General features: G+C 53.0%; 1 protein-coding gene across 3 annotated transcripts in view; it reads left to right on the forward strand.

Annotated features, from left to right (window-relative positions):
- Window positions 1–12,105: 12,105 nt before the first annotated feature.
- The window catches only part of MYO7A (myosin VIIA), a 59,290-nt gene continuing 51,949 nt past the window's right edge, over window positions 12,106–19,446 (forward strand). For all 3 annotated transcript variants that reach the window (XM_012725706.1, XM_012725708.1, XM_012725709.1), the window contains exons 1-2: window positions 12,106–12,212; window positions 16,950–17,102. In XM_012725706.1, coding sequence (XP_012581160.1) covers window positions 12,114–12,212; window positions 16,950–17,102 — 252 coding nt within the window. In that variant the 5' untranslated portion in view covers window positions 12,106–12,113. The remainder of the gene's footprint in view (window positions 12,213–16,949; window positions 17,103–19,446) is intronic.

The raw sequence follows: 19,446 nt of genomic DNA on the forward strand, positions 1-19,446 counted from the left end.
GCTCAGCCAGTGGCTTCATGTCCTCACGGCCATCAGAGGCCAATGGGCAGCGAGTCCTGTGGTCTTTAGTCCACGCAGGACCAGCATGTTTGTGTTGTATGAGCAGGCAGTGTGCAGGGCAAAAGGAACCCCTTCTGAACCCTTGACCCGAGCGTCTATTCAAGGCCCTCAGAGGCAGCCAGGATCAGTAAGAGAAGGGGAGACACATGCCCTGAGTTGCTGGGTGTCAGGGCCTGGACCTCAGGGGAGGTCGGGGGGGGGGGCCTTATCTCCCATGACCCCCATGGGCACTTTCCCTCAAGGGGCCTCTGCAGCAGGCCTCTGGTGACGGTCCCCAGAGGACCACCTGCCCCCTCTGAATGCAGGTCCACCACCTGCCCCTCTGAATGGAGGTCCACCTCATCCTGCAACCCAACTACTTCTGCTGGGAGCAGGTGTCTGCAGGTGAAACCAGGCTCTGCCCCGTCCTGCCCTCACAAACACAGGAGGTGCCTTTCTGTTATTTCTTTGGTCCTGAAAAAAGCCCCAGCCCAGAGGAGATGACCAGCTATGCAGCCTATAGCCCTAGAATCCTCACACCATCTTGGTCTTGGCTGTTGACCTATGGGAGGGCTGTGGGCACCTTTTTCAGCTGTCTTGCACCTCAGTTTCCTCCTCTGTAAAATGAAAATAAAAGCCCTCCTCTCCTGGGATAGTCTGTGTGAGGATAAAATGCCGCCAGGGGTTTAATCAAAGCCCCTGTTACTTCAGCTGCCTCCATGGCTGACCTCACAACTCGCCCACTTCCACCACGACTGCCCTGTCCTGAAAAGCTCATGTTCTCTCTCTCCCCTGCAAACACACGCACGCACACTCACAGCCATCGGCCTGCCGGGCATGCTCCGTCTCCCTCTTTTCCTGGCTGACTTCTCAAGCCTCACTGCTCTGCCTGCATAAGATTCTGAACCCACCTTCTCCCCTCCTCCCCGCGGCCTTCTGGTCGCGGGAAAGTGGAGAGTGGCCTTCTCCCTTCTCACTGCCTCTTTGGAGATGGAGCTCTGGGCTGAATGGACAAGGCACTGTGATGACAGCCTCCCTTGATCCCAGGGCGGGGCGGACAGTGCTCCCACCCCAAAGGGATACTGAGCAGAGATGCCCTAAAGCGAACACGGCAAGCACTCTGGGAAGCCACGCTAGCAGCCGGGCCTGCTCGCATTTTATTTGCAGTGAGAACTTCAGGAGATCTGAAGAGAGGTGCTGTTTTTTTCATGAAGTGCAGAGTGTCCCCTGTGGGACATATGGGTGACAGGGACTGCCCCTCCTTCCTCCATCCCTCAGTCCTTCCTTCCATCTGTCCATTGGTCTAGTCTCACTGAGCCCCCACAAGGGGCAACACTGGCACAGAGATATGCTAAGAATCCAAACCTCTTCACTCGTGAGAAAAATGTATTCACATTTTTCGCGCCTGCCACGTGCTTGAACCCCTGCCACGTGAACCCCTCCGCAAGGCTCTGAGCAGAATTTTGTGCCTGCATCACGGGTGCAGAAACTGAAGTCCCGCTGCAGGAACTAAGGCAGAAGCCCGGGCAATTTGGGGTGGAGAGGGAGCCCTGATGTGGGGGGCAGCAGGCAGGGAGGTGTCTGAAGGGGCTGACAGCACAGCAGGATACTGAGGGTGGCACACGGGCAGCCCAGGGGTGGCCTTCGCAGTTTGTGGGCTCCTTCTTTGGGGCCCTGTACCGGTCTGTGCAGAGCTGACATGTGGGGAGCCTGCCAGAAGCCACCTCCTCCGGCCAGCAAAGAGGTGCTGAGCCCCTTGTCTGCAACAGGGGAGGCAGAGCAGATGCAGGAATTAACAGGCTGTTCCCCGTCCTGGAGGGGTCCTAGGCTAGAGTGGGCGGCACCAAGGTGCCCCTGTGGGGAACCCTGATAGTGGGCAGCGGAACCGTGACAGCGGGAGTGGGCTGGGAGGGAAACTGGGGGTGGGCGGCTCTACCCCGTCTGCAGCTGTGAGGGGTGGGGAGACAGTCAGCAAGGCTCTGTTGCATGCAGTCAGATTGTAAACCCCAGGGTAAGCTCTAGAAAAGAAATGTAAAACATGTGGAAGAATAAAGGAGAAAGGAATCAAAACAATACACTGGGGGGATATCAGGGATGGGGGTATCAGGAGGGGACACTTGCCCCGAGCTGCAAGGCCAGCTGGTGCTTGTGAGAACCCAGAGATCTCTGGTCCCCATGGCTCAGGGGGAGGGGTGAGCTGTAATGGACATGACTTCCAGCCCAGTGGTAGGCCCGAGTGGGGACTGGCTGTACTTTACACAGACTGGTGGACGAAAGGACGTCTGGAGATCAGTTGTGGGCTGTTGCTAACAACTGGCTCACCCTTTTGTTAAAATAGAATGTTCTTTGTGTCTTGTAATAATTTTTGGCTTTGGTTTTCATTTCGTCTGATATTAGTATAGCTGCCCAGCTCTTTTTGTTATCTGCACGCAGGATATATTTCTGACCATTTTTTTCAAGCAGTTTGTATCTTTGGAGCATGGTTTTAAAGCAAAACCGATGCACTAACCTTGACCTTTTTTATTGGACAGTTTAATTCACTTGACTTTGGGGACTTACTTCTGCTACACTGCCCTCCCCCCCTTACATTTCTATCTTTGGTGTTTGAATTTTCCCCCCAGTTTGTTACTTTGATTCCTCCTCATGTATTTTTATGTACATTTAAAAGAATTTTTCTAGTGGTTACTCGGGTTTACAATCAACATCTTGCATTTGTAACAACTCAGTGGCGACTTAGCTTCAATTCTTAGAAAACTCTTCTACACACTGTCTCCCTTTATACTGTTATTTTTCAGGAATCACAGCTCTGTACATTGTGTCTACTAACATAGATTTAAACTACCGGTCTGGCTTTGATACACGGCTGCCTTTATCACATCTTTTGTTCTTCCTGTGGCTTCCAGTTCACCTCTGGTGCCCTTTCACTTCAGCCCAAAAGATTATTTTTAACATTTACATTTCTTTTTTTTTAAGATTTATTTATTTGTGCATACAGAACTGGGGTACAGGCCAGAGACTTAGGGGCTCTGGCTTCACCAGAGACAGAGTGGGGAGCAGAACAGGCAGATCGACGAAGTACACTGCTGAGGGGAGCAGCGGGAGGGTCAGGAGAGGTCTGCCGTGCCATGTGGTCACCTCCAGGGCAGGCGGGAATCGAACTCACGCAGAAGTGGCTTTAGATTCCTAGTGCAGTGCTTTAACCCGCTGCGCCACCAGGGAGGACCCAACATTTACATTTCTTATAGGGCAGGTTTACTAACAACAAACTCCTTCAACTTTTGTTTACATGGGAATGTCTTATTTTTCTTTCATTTTGGAAGAACAGTTTTGCCAGACATAGAATTCTTGGGAAACAATCATTTTTATTTTTTTTTTTCATCACTTTAAATAAATCTTCCCCTTGCTTCTGCCCTCCATGGTTTCTGATGAGACATCAGCTCTTACTTATATTGACGGTCCTTTGGATGCAACAAGTCACTTCCTTCTCCCTGCTTTTAAGATTCCTCCTTTGTCTTTAGACAGGTTGATTATAATGTAGCTCCGTGTGGACACAGTATTTCCTCAAATATTCTTTTTCCCCCTTCCTCTTTCTGGGGATCCCCGTTATACATATATTGGTCTATTCACTGGTGTTCCACAGGTCCTTAGGTTCTGCTCATTTTACTTTGTTCCTTTAGTTTTTCTTTCTGCTAAACCCAACTAGTGAATTTTTCGTATCAGCTGTTGTACTTTCAACTCCAGAATCTCTGTGTGGTCCTTTTTTATACCCTCTCTTTATAGATATTTGCTATTTGATTAGAGATTGCTCTGGCTTCTGTCTGTTCTTTGAACACATTTATGAGAGCTGATTTAAAGTGCTCTTCTGGTAAGCCCAGCATTGGACTTCCCCAGGGAAAGTTTCTATTAATTTCTTGTTCCCTGTGAAGTATACCTCCTACTTTTTTTATTGAAAATGGGAACTTTGAATACTATAATGTGATAACTCTGGAAGTCAGAATCTCCCATCTCATCAGGGTTTGTTGTTTCTGATTGATGTGAGTTGTAGTTTTAGAAAGTTTTCTAAAGTATTCTTATGCACACTACATTCTTTGTTACATGTAGGTACTAAAGTCCCTAAAACACCTACAGCCACCCCCCAATTTTTTTTTTATCTTCACAGCTGGCCTGTGTTTGTGTGTTTTTGTGTGTGCATAGGTTAAAACACAGCAAAGCTCTCCTCTTGGGCTTCAGCCACCTTTTTCTGCATTCAGTGTTAAGTTGGTAACAGTAAACCTTCAACTATTTTCTAGAGTTCCAATGAAGTTGATTCTGAGAGTTTGGGGCATGTCTTTTAGTGTTTCTGTGAAGGGATGGGTTCTTGGGGTTCCCTACTCTACCATCTTGTTGACATCACTTGCTGATGACAGTTGGTACAGTTATTTCCTGAAAACTTCTTGCCCTAACTTGCTATGAATCCTTGTGTAAGTCCCTTCACCATCTCTGAGCCTCAGTCTCCCCATCTGTAAAATGGGTAACCAGAGTTGGACAGGGTGACACCCATCCAGTGCTGAGTAAAGGCAGCACCATGGTCTGTGTGAGGCACCCAGGGAATACAGAGAAGAAGGTAGCAGGGAAAGAGGTATGGGGGGGTAGCAGCACCAGACTCAGTAAAGCCTTAGGGGCTCGTGAGGCTGAGGAGAAGCTAGTGGGGTAAAGCCTTCTTATCCAGGGGCCCAGCATGTGCAAAGGTGGGAGTCCCTATCCTATGTGGTCAGGGAAGCAGGAGATGAGGCTGGAGCAGCAGTGATCCTTGGTTTTGGAAGAGGATCTGGTATGGTGCCAGAAGGGGTCTCAAGGGCATTAGACTTGTCCCCCAGACCTGAGATGCAGGGGCAGGACCCATTTCCCAAACATTAGCTCAGGGTGTGTGCCTGAGAGCAGGTGTGTGGGCCAGGCAGGGCCAGGCTCTCAGCCCTTCTGGGCATCTTCCTCTTACACAGCAGGGTGAGGGGAACCCCAGGACCTCCAAACTCACCTGCTTTAAATGGGTTCTGCCATCTGCCACATTAAGACAAAACATATTCTAGTGTATAAGACCTTCAATGGGAAAGACACTTTGATACAATTAGTGTGCAATAGAGAGAAAAGAGAAAGAATATAGTTAAAATAGCTTCCCCAAGAAACACTCAAAGTTACCTATTTCCTCATGGGTAAGTACCCAGCCAAACAGGGCTGGACCAAAGGAGGGCCACTGAGGTGTGAGAGCTGGCCACAGTCCACGCACCTTCTGGTGGGGCCCATAGGAGAGAGGCTGAAGGGACCAGGAGAGTCTGGGAGGAAGAGAGCAAATCAAAACCCACGTCAGGATAAAGGCTGCCGTTGTCGGCCTCCCCAGGGGTCTCTCACCCATGTCTCTGTCTCTTCTAAGAGTCTCTATCCATGTCCCTCAAGTTCCCAGGATACGTCCAAGAAGCAAATGCAGCCTCTGCACATGTCTGAATGTTCCACGTGCCTCCTCCAGGTCTCCTCTCCTCGCTCCTCTCTCTGCTTATTGCTTCTCAATCCTCCTCGTAGTAGCCCTTTCTAGCTTCTGCCTCCACACAGCTTCACCCTTCCTTGGGGTGGGGACCTGGAACCCTGGGAATCACCCTGTTACATCCCAGGGGGTCTTCTTCCCTCTCTCCCCCACCAGCCTAGTTTCACTGTCTCTACCTTTTACCTTTTCTTCTCAGTGCTCTGCCAAAACCTCTTCTGGAATATCATCCCCCCTCATGTTTGCTTACAAGGCCACAACACCGAGGTGTCACCCTTAACATGACGTTCTTAGTTAATAATAATGAACAATCAAACATCACTTGCTTTAACAGCTACTGAGTGAGTTACACACTTTAACCTGTTTAATTCACAATCACCTTTCTGTTCCGCTATCATCTGACAGATAATCCATACAGGGGTTGAGGGATTTACCACAGGTCGCACAGCTAATCTGCCCCTTATCTGGCTGTACCATCCTCACTTATGCCGGGGTCTGTCTGCCCCCCACCCCCACCCCAGCAGTCCAAGGACAGGGCCTTTGTAGGAGCCTGTGAAGATTACTTAAATGAACAGCTTCCTGGAAGCTTGTCACCAGCATCTCCCTGGGTCTGAGAGTCTGTTTCCTGCCCCAACGGAGGCCTGTGGGTAGGTGGGCAGGTGCTTGTTCTGAAGCACCCCTGCAGGCAGGGCCACTGTCAAGGCGCAGGTAGTGGGGAGCAGCACAGCAGTCCGCTTTATGCTGGCTCCCCAAGCAGCCGGACAGGTAGATGGAAGCAGGGTCCAGGGCAGGTCCGAGTTCCATGTGAGGTGTCCCGGCCTCACCACCGCTCTCCCTCCTTCCAGCTGGTTTGTTGTTGCGGGAGCTTCCAGGATTCCAGACTAGGCTGAGTGCCAAAAATGGAAACAAGAGGCTTAAAGAGAAAGAAGGGAGTAGGGAGAAGGGAGAAGGCAGACTGGCTAGAGATGCTTCGGTAGCCGCGGTGGCTCATGGCCCAGTGTGGACCCAAGCCCTGGACAGTTGCCCTGTCCAGGACCTGCCAGCGAGCCTGGCACCCACTTTGGTGAGCTCGGCCATCAAGAGTGGCTGGCTAGGCCCTCCCTGGTGGCACAGCCGGTTAAAGCGCAGCCCTGCAAGCTAGCTGCACTGTTTGAGTGTGAGTTTGATCTCCTGCCCCAGAGGCGGCCCACATGGCGAGGCAGACCTCTCCTGTCCCCGCCCATGGCTCCCCTCAGCAGGGTACTTCCTCGATCTACCTGTTCTGCTCCCCACTCTGTCTCTGGTGAATCCTCTCACCACCCCTGCACCTCTAGCCTGTACCCCAGTTCTGTATGCATAAATAAAAATCTTTATATATATATATACACACACACATATATATATATACATATATATATATATACATATATATATATACATATATATACATACATATATTTTTTCAAATAGAGTGGGTGGCTTCCCTGGGGAGCCAGGGGACCCTTCTCCAGTAGGCCTCTGCTGGGGGCTAGAGGTTATGGGGGCTGGCATCAGAAGCTGGATGAGAAGGGTCAAGACAGGCTCTTGAGGAGCTTTTCCCACAAGTACCCTCCCCCAAGATTTTTATCACTCTCACTTTCCAGAGGCAGCCGTTTTGGTCTAGAAAGATCTTTGACACACCTTCCTTTCAGTCTTAAAAATTCACGAAGTTACTGTATTGTATTCCCTAACATCCTCACGCTTCTTTCCATAGACGACATACTGATTTTCTCCAAAACTGTAGTCAGGTGACGTTCCAAGTGCCACATTTGTCCTGAGGCACGAGGCTCGGTTCCGAAACAGCCTCCCCCTAGGGCGCGGTGAACCCCAGATCAAATTGGGATATTGGGGGTCCCACCAGGATGGGGGGGACCGCGATGGTGCCGGCGCCCCCTCCCTGTCCCCGCCGGCGGGCGTCACCTAAGCCGCCGTTGCTATGAGCGCGCAGCAGATGGCCGGGTTTAGGGTTCCCCGGCGGGCAGCGCGCACGGGATTAGGTGAATTAGGAAGCCCGAGCTGCCGCCACTTGAACAGCACCAGCCCCTCCGTACCATGGAGTCCCCGGCGCACCCCGTGGATCCCACCGACCCGGCCGATCCAGCTGAACCCGGCGACACAGACGAGGCTCGCGTCAAGCAGCCCGGCAAGTGGGCGTTGGTGCGCAACCTGAACCAGGCGTTGAAGACATACGCGGTCCTGCCGGTGAGGCGGGGGCCTGGAAGCGGGAGCGTGCCCCAGATCCTGCCGGCGTCTCTGGTTCCCAGTTCTGGGAACCCTGAGGATCCCAGAGCTGGCAGAACAGGGGCCCTGGGCTTCTGTGCTGGTATCTCCCTGGGGAGGCCATTCTTGCACTCACCAAGAAGAGCCAGCGCAGACTAGGGCCTTCCCCTACCTTGTTCAAACCTAGAGGGAAGAGGGCAGAGTGCCCCAGGGAGCTGCCTGGCCTCTGGTGACTAGTGAACTACTCGGAGGAGGGGAGCATGCTGCCTGGCCCTCTACCACCTAAGGGCAGCAAGGGGACACTTGCCTGGGCAGGGGCACCCTAGGCAAGGCAGTGGGCTGAACTTCCCCACCCTTGAAAACGGGGCTAACAAAACCAGGGTCCCAGGGAGGGAGGGGCTGGGGGTGAGGTCCAGAAACAGACTTCATTTCACCCCACAAATGGGGTGGAAGTCCCAGGTTCTGCCCCAGTGGCGGGAAGAGGCATGAAGTGCTAAAACCCTACAGGGAGTAATCACTGATCCCACCCTGGGCCCCAGCTTGGGCTAGGGGCCAGCAGACTTCAAGGCTCACCTTCTAAGGCGCTGACTTTAGGACAGGTGGACACGAAGGCCCAGAGATACTGAAAGCCTTGCCCAAAGCCACATGTGTTAGTGGTGGAACTGGGGCCTGAACCCCCATCTCTTAACTCTGTGTCACTGTGGATGCATGCTGGCTCCCCCCTGGGGGGAATTTTGGGGTACCGCTGTGAATATTTAGAGCAGTCCACCCTAGGAAGTCACTCTGGCCTGGAAGCTGCATTTGATGCCCCATGGACGTCCTCTGAAACAAGGAACTTTCCCCATCAGAGGTTCTCAGGATCCTCTCTGAAAGCCCCTTCGCAGAAGCCATTTTAGCTTTTTTCTCAAGTACTGACTTAGCACAGAGAGATTAAGTCACCACCCTGTGGGCGACATCCTAGGTTAGGAGATTTCTAGTCCCTTCTACTTGCTGTGTGGCTCTGACTCCTCACTTAACCTCTCTGAGTTAAGGTTAAGGTTTTCTACTCACATGAGTTCTTTCACTTTGGTTATTCTCTGTTCCCTGAGTAGGAAGTATTTGCTGTGGAATAAGCCCTGTCCTGGGTCAGGGGACTCAGAGAGACAGACCTCTGCTCTCTAGCTAAAACTTCCAGCTTGCCTTTGGGCCTTCTGCAGCCAGGGTCCCTATTAATGCTTCCCCCATTGCTCTCTCTCAGAGCTGACCTAGAGAATGTTGGGAAAAAGTCCTGGATTTGGAGTTTGGGCTCGTTCCTGACTCTACCACAGAACAGCTGTGTGACCTCTTTGAGGAGATGAAGTGCAATGGAATCCCCCAACTAAGGGATGTTATAAACTCAGTTCAGTGCGATAGTTAATTACAGGAAACAGCTAGCTTGCTGCCAGGTTGCCGGGTCTGTTGTGGGGGTCCTGAGGATAGAAGGATGTCCTGGTGTCTCTCTGTCTTTATCTCATGTAAACATGTACACACACACACACACACACACACACACACACACACCTCCCATGCTCTTTCTCTTACACATCATCCCCTCACAGACACACTCTCTTTCATGGAGAGAACGTATTTGTGTTCGACTCCAGAGCCTCAGAGTTGAGAAGCTTGGACCCAGCCTGACCCTCCAGAGGACAAGATGATGGGGTGGCCTCAGCAATAGCCCAGCACAGGTTTCCTGGAAGGGGCCAGCCCAGGGGCCTTGGGTCCCGAAGCGACGTCTCCATACAGCAGCCAGGATTTGAAATTTTGAAAATGAAAAAGAATCTATCATGCTATTCTCTCGCTTAAATCTTCCAGTTGCCTCTGAACACACTTAAAATCCAACTCCTGTCCGTGGCTTACAGAGACCTATGTGACCTGCTGTCTGCTCAAGTTTCTACTCTGCCTGCCACCCCCACACCCCCTTCCCCCCAACCCTCTACTCCAATGGCTCCAGCCCAGTCTGCTGCAGAGACTCACCTAGAGTGGTGCTCCAGAGACGTGTGCTGAATGAGTGACTAAACTGACCAAGGTTGGGGAGGAGGAAAGAGGGAAGAGTTGCTATTTGCTCTGGGTCTGGACACACCTATGGTGTCCACTTGGTGGTGGGGGCAGAGGAGGAGAACAACCTGGCAGGGAGCACGGGCGGCCCATGGCCCGGAGGTGGGGTGGGCGAGGAGTGTAGCAGGAAACAGCGCTTGGCCTTGGGGCCGCAGCAGGCATGTGAGCTCTTCTCTCCTCCTTGGGTCTGGAGCAGCCTGGACTGGCGTGTGCGACCCTCCGTGAAGCGGAGGCTCACAGGGGCAGCCACGTGGTTGGTTTCCATGGAAACAGGCTGGACCGTGGTGAGTGGACTTTGGGCCTGTGGTCCCACCCCTCACTGAGACTTGTAGATACTGAGGTTCAGGCTGGGCCGTGACTTGTCCAAGGGCTGGCAGGTCCTGGAACCCAATTTCCCAACTCCCAGCCCAGAGCTGTTGCTACGTGCCAGTCCTGTAGGCTAATGTCACTGGGAATCAGTTTGATCAGCTGTTCTGTTGCTAACTGCTACTTGATATTATCTTTTTCTTATTTTTTAAAGATTGATTTATTTGTGCATACTGAACTGGGGTACAGGCCAGAAGTGCAGGGGCAGTGAGAGGATTCCCAGAGACAGAGTGGGGAGCAGAACAGACCGACTGATGAAGTACACTGCTGAGGGGAGCAGCGGGCGGGTCAGGAGAGGTCTGCCACGCCATGTGGGTCAGCTCTGGGGCGGGCGGGGATCAAACTCATGCTGAAGTGGCTTTAGCTTCATCGTGCTGTGCTCTAACCAGCTGTGCCACCAGGGAGGGCCTATATTTTTCTTTTAAAAAAAAAAAAAAACATTTATTAATTTTTTATGCATACAAGAATGGGGGTGTAGGCCAGAGGTGCAGGGAGGTGGGATCATTCTCCAGAGACAGAGTGGGGAATAGAACAGGCAGATGGACTGAAATATACTGCTGAGGGGAGCCGTGGGTGAGACAAGAGAGGTCTGCTGTGCCATGTGGTCAGCTCCCTGGCCAGCCAGGGATAGAAGTCATGCTATAGTGGTTGGCAATAGCTTGATACCATTGAGTCTTCAACCTCTGCACCACCAGGGAGGCCCCAATATGATATTTTTCTTGAGACGTCCATGTTTGCTCATCCTCCTGGGGAACTTGGGGACCATTCAAAAAGAATGCTCTTAACAGCATTAGAATAAAATCCATGCATGTTTTTACTTCCAGGTCAACAAGAGTCTTTGGGTCCTGGCTCCCTCCCTTTCCCCAGGTCCTGCCAACATGGCCTCCTTGCAGTTCTTTCCTGCCCCAGGGCCTTTGCACGTGTCCTTCCTCTGCTCTGATTCCTCTCTTTGCTCTCTCCATATTGACTGTTTCTTGCTCCTCAGTTATCAGCTTGAGATTTCCTCCACCAAGTAACTTCCTTGGGGACTGAGCTACAGTGGACAACTCAATCCTTCGCCACCACTGGCATGTCATTTCCTTCCCGGCACTATCACTATCAGAAACAATCATGCTAATGGTTTTGCACCACTTATTTCTGGTGTCCTCCCAGCATGAATGTAGACTCGCAGTCACTGATCATGCCCTAACCTTTAGATCAGCCAGCACTCAGTGGGTGCTCAATACCCTGAGAGTGGTCTTCCAGGTCCACTTCTTGGACTCTGGGTTTTAAACTTGACTTCCACACTTACTGCGTGTGCAGTGGAGCTAGGCCCTGTGGCCAGGCTGCAGCGGACACAGAGGTGATGCCCCTCTCGTCTAGGACAAGATCAGAGGCAGTGTGGCTCGGTGTGTCACTGACAGGAGCCTGTGCGCATCCATCCCTGGAGTAAAGAAGGCTGTCTGGGTGTCGAGTGGTGACACCTCCTTTAGGGAAGAGGGAAAGTGGCTTAATTTCTCTTCCCATGAGTCTGCAATGAGGGTGCTGTGCATGTACTGGGGGTGGAGGCTTGGGGGCAGTGGGGTTTTGGCCAGCCTGGATTTGAAGTGGCCCAGCTGTGTGGTCTCAACTCTTCTGTCTGAGCCTGTGCTTACTCTGCTGTAAAATGGGGAGAATAACAGCCACCACAGAGGAGGGCATGGTGACAATGAGTAAGTGTCCTGCTCAGGACCGGCCACCAGGCAGCTCCCACAAGTACAGTTCCTTCTTCCTCCCCCTCCTGTGTTTGCATGAATCTCATGCTGGTAGGAGTGGGGCACAGAACTGCCTGAATGGGGTATCCACCCTGCTCCATACTCACCCAGCCTGGGACTCTTTCCCTCCCCAGGGCGACTATGTCTGGATGGATCTGAGATCCGGACAGGACTTCGACGTGCCCATCGGGGCGGTGGTGAAGCTCTGTGACTCGGGGCAAATCCAGGTGGTGGACGATGAAGGCCATGTGAGTAGCTCCCAACACCCAACCCTGCACCCAGGATGACAGAGGCTGACCAGTGACCAGAGGCACAGCTAGCAGTGGCCTGTCTCAGGGGGTGGGAGCCATGGTGGAGTCCCTGTGTTCACCTCTCAGACACGTCCTCCTCCTTGGAAACTTCCCCACTGCCCCGGTGAGAGAAACTTCCCTTCTGCGCTACATGAGCTCTAATTCCACGAGCATTTCAGCCTACTCCTGGAAGGGCGTGCTGGGTGTGCGTGTGTGTGTGGGAACGGGGTGGGCAGAGGCTAAGAGTTCCTCACCCTCAGCACAGGGGTGCTCTGGAGTCAGAGTCTGGATTCATATCCCACTTATTAGCTGTGCAAACTTGGCCAAACCTCTTGTCCTTCTGAGCCTCGGTTTCCTCTTCTGTTAAATGGGCTAATAAGCCCATCTCACTGGGTTTCATAAAATGGTCTCACCTGGCTGCTGACCACACATCAAGAGCACCGCTGCAAAGTCAGAGTTAGTCTGAACACACCCAGACTGGGACAGTGTGAATTCATCATCCCAGTGGCCTGCCCTGGGGTCATTCTGATTCACTCTTTATCTCTCCTCCTCCAGAAGGAAAGGGACAGGGGAAACAGTTTGATAGCGAGTGAGAGTAGGTGTTGGGGAGGGAAGCAAACCTCTGAAGCCTGGGCCCTGCCTGGGGCAGGCAGGTATGTGGGGGGGGGCAGAGGGGAAGCCTGGGGCTCTGGGTGTCTGTGCATGTGTCCTGCGCCCATGCATGCGGTGTGTGGACATGCCCTGTGTCTGGGCAGCAGAGCTGCAGCTGAGCAAGGGGACCTGAAGTACCAGGATTTGGGGTGCCCAGAGCTGTGCCCATGCATGTGGTGTGGAGCTGTGTCCACCACTGGGGGTGTGGAAATGGGGCCAGGGCCCTAGGGTGTCAGGGTGTGGTGACTTGGAGTAGAAGTATCCGTTGGGGATGAGGGGAGGGCTCAGGACCATGAGGCTCAGGACTGGTCATGGAGGGCTCAGGGAGATTACTGCTTTCCTGTAGTCCTCAGGACATCAAGGTGCAACACCCTGTGACCCAAGTGCTCTCTTTGGAAACTAGCACAGCATCTGGAAGGCAGGGAGGCAGCGACTGCCACCTTAAGGGGAAACTGTCTCCCAGAGAGGGACCACTAGGACTGGCCACACAGCTGGTCGGTGAGGGTGCCGGGACCAGAACCCAGGGCCTTAGCCCCCGGCCATGTGCTTCCTCTCCCAGCCTCTCCGTGGCAACTTGGGGCTCAGCTTCTGTTAGCCATGCTTCTGCCCCCCTCCCCCCAGCTTTAGAACTGGAACGCTCGCAATGTCCTCAGGGTTCCAGCCAGAGGACCCTGGAGGAAGCCAGTGTGACCCTGTAGTCTCCAAGGTTGCACAGCGCTGCTGGCAGTGCAAACAGGCCTACCCACCAGGGTGCAGCCTGCAGGCTTGAGTTTCACCTGGGTCGTGTTGCATGTCAGATGGTGTCCCGTAACTGTGTCACCAGATCCCAGAGTCCCCGAGGCTTAGGGGGGCTGGCTGGCTGGCCAGGAGCAGGTTGGGAAGGCTGAGTTTGCTTCAGAGACATCAGGGCCCAGGGGTTCTGACCTCTTCTCTAGGAGTGTTCTACTCCCAGCCCCTTACTGCATTCAAGGTCATCTCCTTGCACCCCTCTGTCCTTCTGTTCCAGGACAGGGAGAGAGGGGCACCCCTGAAGCCCCAAACCTGCCTGCTCTAAGTGGGTTCTGCCATCCGCCGCATCAAGACAAAACATATAAAACTTGAATGAAAAGGGACTTTAATACAGTGAATATACAATACGGAACACAAAGAATATAACTTCTAAATCAAACACCTGAAGTTACCCATCCCCTCGTGGGCAAAAGTCAACCCGAAAGGGATTGGCCCAAAGCAAGGCCTGAAAGCTGCCACAAGACTAAAGCACCTTCTGGCCGAGGCCCATGGAAAAGGGTCAGAAATGGCCAGACAGATCTGGGAGGAAAAGAGCAAAATCAAAATCAATATAAACACTGCCATAGTCACCTCCCTACAGGTCTCTCACCCACATCTGCCTTAACCAGTCCAGGGTCAGGAAACAAGCCCGGTTTCTTCATCACATGCTTGCTGCTCCATGTGGCTTCCTCAGGTCTCCTTCTTGTTCTCCATCCAGCTTCCTTCTTTTCTTCTCTCCTCATTCCTTCTCTTCTCTCCTTTTTCTCTGCTCAGCTCCACCCTCCTTCTGGGTGGGGCAGTGAACCTGGAACTCCCCCTTTTCCTAGGGACACCCAGTTACACTTCCAGCAGACTCCGCCCACCTGAGGAAGCTTTGGTTCCCTGGGGCTCAACAACCCCTTGTCCCAGACGAGATTCTCTCTAAAGACTCGCTGGATGAGTGAAGGGAAGGCAGTAGCCTGGGTCCTCACAGAATCCTGACCTACGTTTGCACAGGCAGTTCCCGTGGCCAGATGAACCTCTCCTTCCCTTCCACTGCAGAGGGAGAGTCTCGGTCTCTTACACTCAGGGTCACGCCCACGCTGTCCAAATGTGACTCCTTAGAGCAGGCTGTGTCCTCTCTCTCAGTCTCCCTCTCTCCCACCTCTCCTCAGGGTCAGGGTCCATTGCCTGCCTGGTTACACTTTGTAGTACCTGCCCACTATGTCACTGACCGGAGGTGCTGAGCTCAGCTTGGGAATCCTCTGATGCAGGAATGAGGTGGGAGAGGCTCGGGTCTGTCATTTAACTGGCCATGTCACTTTACCCCTTGAGTGTGATTCTTTACAACTGGAGGCCAGTATTTCTGTTGCAGGATGTTATGAGGGACCAGTGAGAACATACATCTCCTTTGTGATACTGGGCAACATTTGGGTAGTAATACCTGGTGCTGACCTACCAATTACCAGGCACCAGCACTTTTAGACCTGGCAGGAACAAAGGTTTGCCTTTCTGTGTCAGTTAATCCTCCTAACACCCGCAAGCAGAGCCTGTTCGTGGAATTCCCACTTCATGGATGAGGTCCTGGAGACCCCGGAAAGCAAAGTGATGAGCACAGAGCTGCAAGCGTGCACACAGAGGCCGGGCTGCCCCTTAACTTCCATGCTGGGCTCTCAGGGGGAGGCGTCATGATGAGGTCGGGTTCAGAGGGTCAGCAGACAGCATGCCCAGGAGTCCTCCTCGCTGGCCTGTGCTGGGGCCTAGGACTGAGTTAGGGAGTAGGCACCAGGCAGAGGGAATTTTCCAACTGCATCAACTTGTGTCAAGAAACAGGGTACCTGGGGGAAAGGAATGTTCCACAAAGTGTTGGAAAGTCCAGGAGAGTTCTTTGATCTCAACACCCAGATGGCTCATGCCTTGAGGAGAGCCGTGTGCTGGCCTGACCTGGATGGGAAAGCTCCTGGCCAGCAGGTGCTCATGGAATGCCAGAGAAACTGGTGTCACAGGCCATGGCTGTCCCCATCCCTGGTCCCTCTGAGGGTCCTGTACAGGTCACCTACCCTGATCTTATCTTCTCACATGAATAGGGAAAGTACCGAGGATTCCCTGTGGAATAGGGGGCCTCTCCAAAGACCTAGTCTCCAGGGCCAGTCTCCCATCTGTCCCATCAGAGATTCCTTGCCTCGTCATCTGTGCCTGACCCCTGAGGAATAGGGATGTAGCAGACAAGGCATCTGACCTCTCAGCCTTGGAGAAAATTGGGAAATCAGGGACACAACTGCATTGAACCAGTGGCAACCCAGTGCTAGGCCTGCCTTGCAGTGGGAGGCCCAGGCCACAAGGGAGCCCAGAGGAGGCCTCTGACTCCACCTGGGGAACCAGGCTCCTGCCTGGTGCGGAAGCTCCCAGGGTTCTGGCGTTTAGGAATGTGGAAGAAGTTCCCAGAGAGTTGAAGGGCCACACCCAAAACATAGTCCAGATTCTCACTTCCTTGAGAGGCTGGGATCAAGAAGGTGTCAGAGACCACCAAGAGGAAGGCTTGCAGCACACTGAGGACACCAGGGCAGCGCTAGCTTTCCAAAGAGCCAGTTCTACTGCTCACTTGTGTGAGAGTGTGCCATCTTGTGGCGGAAGGAAATATTGCAGGGGAAAGTAGTTGGGTTGCAGGCAGATGGCTGGGAATAGCTACTTCAGCCCTCAGCCCTGCTCTTGAGCTCGCTTAAACTCTGCACTACAGGCATCAACACGTTCTCTGAAATTTATCCCAAATGGCTCTGCTTCTCCTGTTTCCACTGCCGCTGGCCTGCCTCTGGCTTTCCTTGACCATCACACCTGGGCCTGGAATTCCCTTCCTTTTCCCACCTCTCACAGGGATCTCTTCCCATCATTCTGGTTATTGCGTTGGAGTGGTGGTCTAAAGTAGTTAAAAGTAGTTCTCCAGTCTAAAGTAGTTCTCCAGTCAATCTGCATCCCACATGCTGGTTGGTTTATTCTTGGTACTCTTACTCTCTGAAATTACATTTTTGTGCATTTACTTATCGGAGCCTGGATTTCAGGGCAAATTAGTCTAATTCCAATGATTACACTTTCCATTCCATCCTGCAAAGTGACTGGAGGAGGTGAGAGTGGTCAGAGGGGTAGGGGAGGTGAGCTGTCCCATCTTCATACTGTTAGACGCTGAGAAGACAAAGGCTTCAGCAGGATCGCGCCAACCCGGGTCCATTCCTCCTGAGCCTCATCTCTGCCTTTGCAAAGCCTGGAGAGTCACCTGACTTCAGCCACCGCGCCTCCCCACAGGAACACTGGATCTCCCCACAAAATGCCACACATATCAAGCCCATGCACCCCACGTCTGTCCACGGCGTGGAGGACATGATCCGCCTGGGGGACCTCAATGAGGCTGGCATCCTGCGCAATCTGCTCATCCGCTACCGGGAACACCTCATCTACGTAAGTGCCCCCTGAGTGCCTGCCCCTCCCCATTTCTGCAGCCCTATCGCGAAGCCCCGCCCCGCGAAGCCCCGCCCATGCGGAGCCCCGCCCATGCGAAGCCCCGCCCATGCGAAGCCCCGCCCATGCGAAGCCCCGCCCATGCGAAGCCCCGCCCACGCGAAGCCCCGCCCATGCGAAGCCCCGCCCATGCGAAGCCCCGCCCGCTACGCCTCCTGGGAGTCCAACTTCCCCTCTGGGTCCAGCCTCCAGCGGCAGGTTCCAGGCCTGGTATCTGGTAGAGAGGGCTCAGAGAAGGTCGAAGTGCTGAGGGCTTGCGAATGCACAGGTCTATGGGAGCATGGTCTATGGGAGCAAGGCACCAAGGTGGGGACAGTGGTGGGGTACCTGGAGGTGGGTGAGGTTGATTGCTAGTGATGGTATTCAGGACCTGGCCTTGCGTGAAAGAAGGCCGAGAACAGGCCGTGCCCGGTGAACGACTATGAAGGGGAGACACAGAGACTGGTCTGGGAGCCTGGGAGTTGCCCCTGAGGAATCACAGCACAGAGCGCCAGGGTCAGGGGTCCATCTTCTCAGAAACCTGAGACACCAGGGAGGCCTCTGCCACCCTCTCCACTCAGCAAATTTTGGCTCCCAAGGAGGGGGTTCCCAGACCATTGATGTCTGTCCGTTGTGTAGGCACAACGGAGGCTATCACAGGGCCCCCTACCCCCACCCCCCGGCACTGACAAAGCCCTTCTCGCTCTCCCTCACCCAGGCCTCGCACTCTGAGGGTGGGGATGGCTCCTCCAGATACTGTCAGCATCCCCCAGCCAGGTGGTTGGGCCTAGAACCCTAGCCCAGGCCAGAGACCCCACAGGGACCCGCTGGTCTGCATTCCAGTTCTTGGTGGTTCTTCCTGTCAACTTTGAAATAAAACCTTTAGTTGGTCAAATTTAGTTGAGCATATTCGGTAGCAGCAAAGGAATTGCAGTTGGGACAAGCACGTATGGTGAACCGTCATGCAAGACCCGAGGGCTTTTGTTAGGTTTTAGGAGATAAGTTGGAAAGGACTATATATTTTTACATTTTTTAAATTAATGATATATTTTTTCTTATACCATTGTCCCCATAGTTCTCCCCCCATCTATCACCCATGAACCACCACCACATTCCCCGAGCTCTTCCCTCCCCAGCCTTGCCCCCTCCCCAAGCCCTCCTCTGCCGCAGGCCTCAGTTTTATGGCCAGCTTCTGGCTTTGACGTTTTCGTGATCTTTCGTTTGGTTTCTGTAGTCCTCATATAAGTGAGCCCATCCAGTATTTACCTCTTTCCTTCTAACTTTGGCCAGCATAATTGGAAAAAGCTATTGTTTTTTATAATTTACTTTTTAAAATTTATATCTTTTACACCATGTGTAGTCCCCATAAGCTTCCCACCACCAATGCGCCCGTGAACCATCACCACAGTCCCATGGGCTCTTAGCTCCCTTGTTTTGATGTCTTTCCTCTCGCTCCCTTGCAGAATGTCTCTTATTTATGGTTGCCTGTTAGTTTTGCTGTTTTATTATGATGACTGTTATACTTTTTCCTGACCCCTTATTTGGCCCCTATATTCCTCCTATAAGTGAAACCATTTAGATTTTTTTCCCCCTTCTGGCTTATCTCACTGAGCATGACCCATCTATCTCTGTCCATGCTGGAGTCCAGGCTGGGGCACCTGACCCAGGTATGGCATGTGGCCCTGAGAAAGTTCTTGCCCCTTTCTGGGCTCAGCCCTTCCCGGCACAGTAGATAGTTTCCTTGAGTGAACACCTCTGTGGCTCTGGGAAGGAGTGTGTGTCTCACCCTGTGTGTCTTGGTCCCTCCAACATGCTCAAAGAAAGGTCCTGGCAGACCTGGGCACTTCCTGTAAGAGGTGGAGCTTGAGGTGAAAATGACTCCTGATCTGTCTCCTGTGTGTGTCTCCTGCCTCAGAGAGATGCCTTGGTCTTCCCCCTTGCACCTTGTGTGCTATGTCCTTGACTTGAGAATAGTCCTGACCTCTCTCCCACTGCACCCCATGGCTCCATGGGTTTCATCACTGGAGATTGCTAAGCAGCTGGGCCTTAACCCTCTGTCACCTTGAGCATGAAAAGAGACCTCTGAACACTGAGGGAAGCTAGTGAGGGCACACCAGGCCTGGGTCTTGTGCCAGCAGTGGTCAAGCCCTTCACTTTCCTCCTACTCCCTCACTTCTAGCTTTCCACTCTGGCGGCGCAGGAGTGGGGTGCCTGCGTGGTTGGCTGAGTGTTGATGGTGACCTGGGCCAGTGAGGGGGCCAAGCTTGGAGAGAGGTGGAGTGGTATAAAGAGAGAGGCATCGGGG

This window comes from Condylura cristata, unplaced genomic scaffold, assembly GCF_000260355.1.
Source record: "Condylura cristata isolate star-nosed mole 26May11 unplaced genomic scaffold, ConCri1.0 scaffold00015, whole genome shotgun sequence".
Classification (NCBI taxonomy): Eukaryota; Metazoa; Chordata; class Mammalia; order Eulipotyphla; family Talpidae; genus Condylura; species Condylura cristata.